The sequence below is a fragment of the Babylonia areolata genome, chromosome 29, assembly GCF_041734735.1.
Source record: "Babylonia areolata isolate BAREFJ2019XMU chromosome 29, ASM4173473v1, whole genome shotgun sequence".
NCBI classification, from domain to species: Eukaryota; Metazoa; Mollusca; class Gastropoda; order Neogastropoda; family Buccinidae; genus Babylonia; species Babylonia areolata.
This window is the reverse complement of record NC_134904.1, coordinates 7,708,422-7,718,515: the sequence shown is the minus strand read 5'-3', so window position 1 is coordinate 7,718,515 and position 10,094 is coordinate 7,708,422. Positions and strand designations below refer to the sequence as shown.

At 36.3% G+C, this 10,094-nt stretch overlaps 1 protein-coding gene across 1 annotated transcript in view; it reads left to right on the top strand.

The window, feature by feature from the left end:
* Nucleotides 1-97: 97 nt before the first annotated feature.
* LOC143274785 (uncharacterized) overlaps nucleotides 98-10,094 on the top strand; it is a 30,104-nt gene continuing 20,107 nt past the window's right edge. The window contains exon 1 of the mRNA XM_076578712.1: nucleotides 98-675. Within this exon, the coding sequence (XP_076434827.1) occupies nucleotides 643-675 (33 nt within the window). The 5' untranslated portion in view covers nucleotides 98-642. The remainder of the gene's footprint in view (nucleotides 676-10,094) is intronic.

Below are 10,094 nucleotides of genomic sequence, written 5' to 3'. Positions count from 1 at the left end.
CAAGTTTGACAGTCCGGTGGATGTTTAGTAGAAGGAAAAATAGTGTTGCTTTCGCAAGATTGTCACAAACTTTGAAATCAATTTTCTCAAACAATTTTCTCATGTCGGCGTCAAAGTGAGGAAGAACGATAATCAGAATTTAAAAAGGCGAGAAATAAAAGAGGAGAAAAAAGGACACAATATCTTAATATTCAATAGAAGTGTTGACATTATTCATCATCCACGGATAAGCTCAGCGACATTACACAACAATGCCAACTGGTTCTAGCAAGGAAAATGTTGATCGTTTCTCATTTTCACGTGTTTGTTAAGAAATTATTTAATGAGTGAGAACACATATTGTCTGCATATTGCTTTGAAAGGAGATAGGTCAGTTGAGAAATTATGAACGAATCTCAGGACAGAACCAAACTCCGAGAAGAATAAATTGCAAAAATAAAACACCTTGTGTCACTCCACGTTCAGCCTGAAACAGCAGGCCGCCATCGGCAATCCTGACAAAAAGTAAGCAAGAATCGCCTTTAAGAGAGCAATACTTTTGTCGATCTTCAAGGGACAAAACAGGTTGCTGTCAGAGAAGATTCTGCCACGTTCAGCTGGCTAGCTTCAGACGGTGTTGACGAATTTATCCCGCACCTTGAGATGACGATTCTACAGTACCCCTGCAAATTAAGGGTGAGTTTAAAATCTTTCTTGGGTCGTTCAACCTTCCCTTCCGCTCCCTCTGTCTGTCTGTCTGTCTGTCTTTCCCTCACGTTTCTCTCACGGTCTCTATAGTTCCCTCCTATCCCTCTCTCCCTTTGTCAGTCTCTCTCTCTCTTTTTGTCTGTCTGTCTTTCTCTCTCTCTCTCTTTCTCCCTCTGTCTTTCTCTCTCTTGCTCTCTCCTCACCCTCCCATTTAATCACAGCTGACACAGCGAAAGTTGAACAATGTTTCTACTGCTAAAAGCAGTTTGCAGTTAAAGAAATAAAAGGAATACTTATTATTTTCGAAAGGGAGGCAACTGGCCAAGAAAAACGGACCTCTAGAAAGGAAAAAATAAGAGTCAGTCATCAGTGTATAATTGTAAGTGACTCAGAATTCACTTTTTAACACGACTCAGTTTCAACTTCGCACGTCCTTACGTGCAAAAAGAGCGAAGAAATCAGTTTAGATAAACCAGATTTGTATCCGTTCAGAATCTTTGATCGGTGGTCTCATTAGCCAATGGGAAATGTGATATCAGAATCTTTGGTCGGTAATCTCATTAGCCAATAGGAAATGTGATATCAGAATCTTTGGTCGGTAATCTCATTAGCCAACAGGAAATGTGATATCAGAATCTTTGGTCGGTAATCTCATTAGCCAATAGGAAATGTGATATCAGAATCTTTGGTTGGTAATCTCATTAGCCAACAGGAAATGTGATATCAGAATCTTTGGTCGGTAATCTCATTAGCCAATAGGAAATGTGATATCAGAATCTTTGGTCGGTAATCTCATTAGCCAATAGGAAATGTGATATCAGAATCTTTGGTTGGTAATCTCATTAGCCGATAAGAAATGCAATATAGGGCAAAAGGACAATGGAAAATGATGTAGAGTTAGAAAACAAAATGCAATGAAATGATTTGGTAACCAGATAATCTTGAGTACATCAGAACTGGGTACATATCCGATTTCTGAATTTCTATGAAAAATAAATTGAGTTAGTTGTTGAAATTGTAATGAGAGCATAAAAGGTTACAGTTCGAAGGTAATTAATTGTTACTCAGATAATAACGGGAAAACATGAGCAAAGTGCTAAAAGTATTGGGAATTTGTGTGGGATAATCAGGGTATTGAAGACATAAAAGAGGGTTTTTTTTTGGTTTTGTTTTTTGTTTTTTGTATTATTTTCATATAATGTTTTTAGTGAACAAATTCATGATTGTTGAGGGTATGGATGGCAATTTAGCTGCTCAATTAAAACAACTTAAAACTTTGCATAATTATGATTGAACGATACATTGAAATGAACAGACATGAGAAAATTAAATGTGCGTTGATAAAGTTTATTATTACTTATATTCTTTCTAACAGGTTAAGATACGGTATTATAAGTGAACGTGTGTGTACCCATTGTTTGTTACGTACAGGTGAGGAAGACGAACCTCATTTTTTTTCTTTGTTGTTTTACACTGCCTTGAATGACCTCAGATAAAATCTACTTCAATCAAAATGTCATGAAAAATCATGTAATTCTACATTCAACTTGTTCATGCCGGCAAGATGTGAATCTACTCTACATACATTATAAATTGTCCACCTTAGACGAAGCATTTCATTGGACTGATGATGATAAAAACGATAATGAAATGATGCAGGTTTATACAGCATCTCTGTCTCAAATGGGGTTCATGGCGTTACATTGAGACATATAAATTCAAGACTAAGTGACATAAAAATATGTGCAAAATATCAACACAGTCTCACAACACACTGGCTAAAGATATAAGATTCAAACTAAGTAACATAAAAATGTGTAAATCAACACAGGCAACGTCCAGTCTCACATCACATAGGGCCCAAATAAATAAAACACGTCACATTCACCACAGTCAAAACATACACAAAGGAATCAGGCATCACAAAAACACAACAAAATCATCACAAATGCATACACATCAGCACAGAGAACACATCCAGCTGTGTAAACACAAAGAATGCAGCTAATCCCAAACATTTTCTAAATTCGACACCAGCAGCACATTCAAGACAAATTACAAGTCTAATGTATAGAATTCGTTTAAATGCCTTTCGTACAAAATTTTCTAAAAATATAAAATGTATATGCGGTAAGCAAATAACTGTAAGCCATCTACTCGTTCATTGTCCGAACATAAGACCGTTAATTCCAAAAGATGTAGTTGATGACTTTTCTTCCAATATTTCATTAGCCACTGAAAAGATTTTGAATGATTATTCATTGCTTAGAATGTTTTCAGAAATTTTAAACTCCAGTCCACTTGGTATCCTCCTTTGATGTATTACAAGTAATGTTGTTATTTATATTTACATTGTTGTAGGTTAATACTTGTTGATATGCATATACATATTCTTCCTCCCATGACATCTCATTCAATAGACTTTTTCTTATAATAATCTACCTTTCCCCTGATACATAACATGAACACTTTTTTTTACACTAATATTCACATGCACTCCCTTTCCTTTATCCACTACTTGACTCCTTTCCGTCTAAAAACACTTATAGTGAATAGACGTTAACTCTCTCCATACGAACGGCGAAAGAGACGACGTTAACAGCGTTTCACCCCAATTACCATCATCAAATTATTGCGAGCGGAAGGCTATTATACTGAAGACGTGAATGTTGACAAGGAATACCACAATTCTGATGACGGAAGCTAAAGGTTGGGTCATTCAGACACCCACTGGACATCCGAGGGGTCTGTGTAGAGGAGAAGAGAGGACTGGCCGTACTGAGAGAGTTAAACTGAAGATAAAACACACATACAGCGATCAGACCACAGCAAGCATCGTCAGATGAGAAAAAATACAGTTTGAAAAGATATGTTTTGAGTGCTCTTTTGAAAGCGGGTGTAGGGGTGTGATGGATGTGTGACGGTAGTGAATTCCACTGTATGGGTGTAGTATAAGAATCAGTAGCTCAAGGAAGCGTCACTACGTTCGGACAAATCCATATACGCTACACCACCACATCTGCCAAGCAGATGCCTGACCAGCAGCGTAACCCAATGTGCTTAGCCTTGATAAAAAAAAAGAAGAAGAAAAAAGAGAAAAAAAGAGAGAAGATTATCTTAAAACAAAACCCAAACAACAACAAACAACAACAATAATAACCCATATATAAAAAAAAATAAAAATAAAAATAATAATGATAATAATAACAATAACAATATAATTAAAATAAAATGAAAAGACAATAATGATAATGAATAAACAATTAAGCAAATAAATGTAAAACATACAGCACACACACACACAGACACACACACACACGTGCACAGAGCTCTCTTGACACATGTGTACACTTACACACTCGTGCACGCATACACGGACACAAACACACACACACACACACACGCGCGCGCGTGGGTGCAACAAAAGAAAAGGAACGTTCACCACAAGTTTTATATTCTATTATATTCTACGAATTGTTACTTCAAAAAATGTTGTTGAATATGATATAAGCTATTTTTGGCTGGTTTATGTTGTCGATTTGTTGTGTCAAATGAATCTCTCTCTCTCTCTCTCTCTCTCTCTCTCTCTCTCTCTCTCTTCGATTTTAATATTTTAAAATGTTTTCCTTTCTGAATCTTTGTTTGTATCGAGTGTCTAACCGTTTTTATGACAAATATACATAATGCTAGACTATTATCATCTTGTAATGCAGGCTTAAATCTGAATAGATATAATTACCGTTATCGTTATCTTTATCGTATCGTTATCGTTATCAATATATATATATATATATATATATATATATATATATATATATATATATATATATATATCTTTGTTTACTCAGAAGGGACAATGTGGAACTGTTTACCAAAGAATATATTTTCAAAGCAGCATTTGTTCCTCTAAATCAGCTTGCGAAACGTTTTAATTTCAGGCACTAAAACTTCAATGAAAAGAACCTTTTTTCATTTGTAATCGATTTGCCAACATGAATGTTATTCCCATCTTATGTTTACTATACATAATTATGCTTCACTGCTGTATATTCAGGATCTCATGTCTATGAACACCTTGTAAAACTTCATCTTTCGTCGGCCTCCTTCTGATCTATATAACACCTAAATAGCATTCTTGTACGTTGGCGTGTATGTTATGGAGAGGGAGGGGGAAGTGGTAAGGAGAGATTAAAGATGGGGAGGTGGAGGGGGCGATGAATATTATTGTATTCGAGGTAATAACACCAATTAAGTCACAAACACACACACACACACACACACACACACACACACACACACACACACACACACACACACACATTACACACACACACACACACATTATACACACACACACACACACACACACACACACACACACACACATTATACACACACACACACACACGCACGTGCACAAAGCTCTCTTGACACATGTGTACACTTACACACTCGTGCACGCATACACGGACACAAACACACAGGCACACACACACGGATTCATCTACCACTAAAAAGGTGTTTTTTTTTGTTTTTAAAAAAAATAAACTTTAATTTTTTGTTTCGATATATATATATATATATATATATATATATATATATATATATATATATATATATATATCGAAACAAAAAAAACTAAGGTTTATAAAAAAACCTTTTTTATGGAAGACGCTTCCTCTTTTGTTTAGTGGGATACGACGTTTCGAACCAAAGGCCCGATGTCAAGGCAATAAATAGAGTAAAATGACACACACAAAAACAAACAAACAAACAACACACCTGAGGAACTCTTTGTCTGCAAGCTGATTGGTGTCAAATCTTCCATGTACACCCACTTTGAAAAAAAATATTCTTTTTCTCTCTACCTTCCTTTCTTTCGATTTTTGTTCCAATGTTTTCCCTTCTTTCTCTGTCTCTGTCTGTATGTCTCTCTTTCTCTATCTAAATTGGATGTTATTACCTGTAACATCTGCATCAGCAAATTAATCACTTTTGTATATGTGCAATGGTAAAGTTGTGCTTCTCTGTTTTCTTTATGTCCGCTATATGTTTCTCACTTCGGTCATGTCTCATATGTGCATAAGTATATATATATATATATATATATATATATATATATATATGTATATGTGTGTGTGTGTGTGTGTGTGTGTGTGTGTGTGTGTGTGTGTGTGTGTGTGTGTGTGTGTGTGTGTGTGTTGGGTGGAGAGAGTGTGTGCATGTGTATGGATATGAATGTATGAATGCGTTCGTTTTATTATTTTTTACAATGTTAATGATGATGGTGGTGATCATTCTTCGTTGTAGTAGCAGTGGATGTAGCAGTGTTAACAACATTATTATTTTTGTGTCGTTAGCGTTAATGTTGTTATTGTTATTGTTGTCCCAAGGACAGATTGGAAGACTGGGCGATGCCTAAAATCTTTATCCTTGAGTAATAAAGTTTTTGAATCTTTGAATCTTGAATCTTTCTCTCTATTTCTTTCGTTCCCCACTTTTTCGTTTTTTTTTCTTTTTTTTTTTTTCTTCTTCTTCTAAATATTCGTTTGTATTTTAAGTGTCTAATCATTAAAATTATCGTGGCAAACATTGATAATGTCCATTAGTTACTCAGAATCTAAAATCACTGCTTTGTTTGACCAGACCGTAAATGAACCGACCAATTCAGCGCACCTGTGTGCGCGCGCGTGTGTGAACAATTTTTGCTTGTCTGTTGGTCGTCACGTGGTCTTCCCATCAGTTCCTGTTTGTCTTTCAGCTGCTGACGGTCGTACCCTCAGAGTCTTTCGCGTTTCTTAATACACGGACGCGTTAGCATGATGCCACAACTCCAGTAGAATTGTATTGTATTGTATTGTATTGTTCTTCTGTCACAACAGATTTCTCTGTGTGAAAATCGAGCTGCTCTCCCTAGTAAGAGCGACGCTGCACTGAGAGCGCCAACCATTTATTTAATTTTATTTTTTTGTAATTTTTCCTGCCTGCAGTTTTGTTTGTTTTCCTATCGAAGTGGATTTTTTTCTACAGAAATTTGCCAGGGACAACCGTTTTGTTGCCGTGGGTGGGTTCGTTTACGTGCGCTGAGTGCATGCTGCACACGGGACCTCCGTTTATTCGTCCCATGGCTAGCGTCCAGAACACCTCTCAAGGTCTATTGGAGAGGGAGAAAATACTGACATCTGTGGGATTCGAACCAGTGCGCTCAGTTTCTCTTGCTTCCTAGGCAGACGCGTTACCTCCAGGCCATCACTCCACGAGGATAAAACCAAAGCTGCATAATAAAATTAAAAACCCCCCAAAAAACAACAACAACAAGAGAGGCAAGGCCTTCAAGACTCACTTGTGATACACTTAAAAAAGAAATCCAAGCTTTTTATATATTGAGTACAATTTCAAAATGTAATGTTTAAGATGAGAAAGATCAGTTTAAAGCAACTTAATTCCCCTAGCATTAATTACAGAGTAATTTCCCTTTTTTACTATCTGCACCAAAACGTTTGCAAAATAAATAAAACTTCCATGCTTAGCAAAAGAAGTTCCTGTTTGAACATAAAATGATAATAATGACTGCTCTTGTTGTTGGGTCAGAATATCAGATCAAAGTGCGTTACAGCGTTCGGACAAATCCACATACGCTACACCACATCTGCTAAGCAGATTCCTGACCAGCAGCGTAACCCAACGCGATTAGTCAGACCTTGAGGTAAGAAGAAGAAGAAGAAGAAGAAGAAGATAAAAGATACATAAACAAATAAATAGATAAGTCGTGAAATCAATCAATAGACAAATTAGAATAAATAAGTAAATAAATCTAAAGAAAGGAATAAAAGTAGGCAAACAGATAAACAAATAAAATGAAATATAAAAAGAGAGACCCCCCAAAAAACAACAACAACAAAAAACAAACAAAACAAAACAAACCAAAAACAAAAAAACACAAAACAAACCGAAACCTCCCCCGAAAAAACATCAACAACAACAACCACAACAAAAAAACCCACAACAACCCAAAAACAACAACAAAAAACAAAAACAAACAAAAAACAACCTCCCCCCAAAAAAAACAAACAACAACAACAAAAACAACAACAACAAAAAAACAAAACCAAAACCAAAACCAAAACAAACAAAAAACGAACGACAAAAGAGACGTTTATGATACCGACGCTGACACCATCAGGACGTCAGAAGCAGAAGGTCTTCATACTGAAGAGGTTGATGACGACAAATAACACCATATTTTTTTTAAAGCACGGACACTGCAAGCTGGTCCATTGAGACAGCCATTGAACATCAGATGAAAGGAAGAGAAAAAAAACGGCCCGAATGAGTTAAATGTATCCACGATGACGATTGTCCTTTATTTCAGATCAGTGTTTACCTTGTTTTTTTTTCAACAGAGTCAAATCAGTGTTTACCCTGTGTGTTTTCAACAGAGTCAAATCAGTGTTTACCTTGTGTGTTTTCAACAGAGTCAAATCAGTGTTTACCCTCTGTGTTTTCAACAGAGTCAAATCAGTGTTTACCTTGTGTGTTTTCAACAGAGTCAAATCAGTGTTTACCTTGTGTGTTTTCAACAGAGTCAAATCAGTGTTTACCTTGTCTGTTTTCAACAGAGTCAAATCAGTGTTTACCTTGTCTGTTTTCAACAGAGTCAAATCAGTGTTTACCTTGTCTGTTTTCAACAGTCAAATCAGTGTTTACCTTGTGTGCTTTCAACAGTCAAATCAGTGTTTACTGTGTGTGTTTTCAACAGAGTCAAATCAGTGTTTACTGTGTGTGTTTTCAACAGAGTCAAATCAGTGTTTACTGTGTGTATTTTCAACAGAGTCAAATCAGTGTTTACTGTGTGTGTTTTCAACAGTCAAATCAGTGTTTACTGTGTGTGTTTTCAACAGAGTCAAATCAGTGTTTACCTTGTGTGTTTTCAACAGAGTCAAATCAGTGTTTACTGTGTGTGTTTTCAACAGAGTCAAATCAGTGTTTACCTTGTGTGTTTTCAACAGAGTCAAATCAGTGTTTACCTTGTGTGTTTTCAACAGAGTCAAATCAGTGTTTACCCTCTGTGTTTTCAACAGAGTCAAATCAGTGTTTACCTTGTGTGTTTTCAACAGAGTCAAATTAGTGTTTACCTTGTGTGTTTTCAACAGAGTCAAATCAGTGTTTACCTTGTGTTTTTTCAACAGAGTCAAATCAGTGTTTACCCTGTGTGTTTTCAACAGAGTCAAATCAGTGTTTACCTTGTGTGCTTTCAACAGAGTTAAATCAGTGTTTACCTTGTCTGTTTTCAACAGAGTCAAATCAGTGTTTACCCTGTGTGTTTTCAACAGAGTGAAATCAGTGTTTACCCTGTGTGTTTTCAACAGAGTCAAATCAGTTTACCTTGTCTGTTTTCAACAGAGTCAAATCAGTGTTTACCTTGTCTGTTTTCAACAGAGTCAAATCTGTTTACCTTGTCTGTTTTCAACAGAGTCAAATCTGTTTACCTTGTCTGTTTTCAACAGAGTCAAATCAGTGTTTACCTTGTGTGCTTTCAACAGAGTCAAATCAGTGTTTACCGTGTCTGTTTTCAACAGAGTCAAATCAGTGTTTACTGTGTGTGTTTTCAACAGAGTCAAATCAGTGTTTACCTTGCGTGTTTTCAACAGAGTCAAATCAGTATTTACCTTGTGTTTTCAACAGAGTCAAATCAGTGTTTACCTTGCGTGTTTTCAACAGCGTCAAATCAGTGTTTACCTTGTGTGTTTTCAACAGAGTCAAATCAGTGTTTACCTTGTGTGTTTTCAACAGCGTCAAATCAGTGTTTACCCTGTCTGTTTTCAACAGAGTCAAATCAGTGTTTACCTTGTCTGTTTTCAACAGAGTCAAATCAGTGTTTACCTTGTGTGTTTTCAACAGAGTCAAATCAGTGTTTACCTTGTCTGTTTTCAACAGAGGCAAATCAGTGTTTACCTTGTCTGTTTTCAACAGAGTCAAATCAGTGTTTACCCTGTGTTTTCAACAGTCAAATCAGTGTTTACCTTGTGTGTTTTCAACAGAGTCAAATCAGTGTTTACTATGTGTGTTTTCAACAGAGTCAAATCAGTGTTTACCTTGTGTGTTTTCAACAGAGTCAAATCAGTGTTTACCTTGTGTGTTTTCAACAGAGTCAAATCAGTGTTTACCCTGCCTCTTCTTCTTCTTCTGCGTTCGTGGGCTGCAACTCCCACGTTCACTCGTATGTACACGAGTGGGCTTTTACGTGTATGACCGTTTTTACCCCGCATGTGCATGCTGGGTATGTTTACCCTGTTTGTTTTCGACTGAGTCAAATCAGTGTTTACCCTGTATGTTTTCGACAATCAAATCAGTGTTTTTATCTTGTGTGTTTTCGACAGAGCCACGGTCTATGATGTCCATAACAT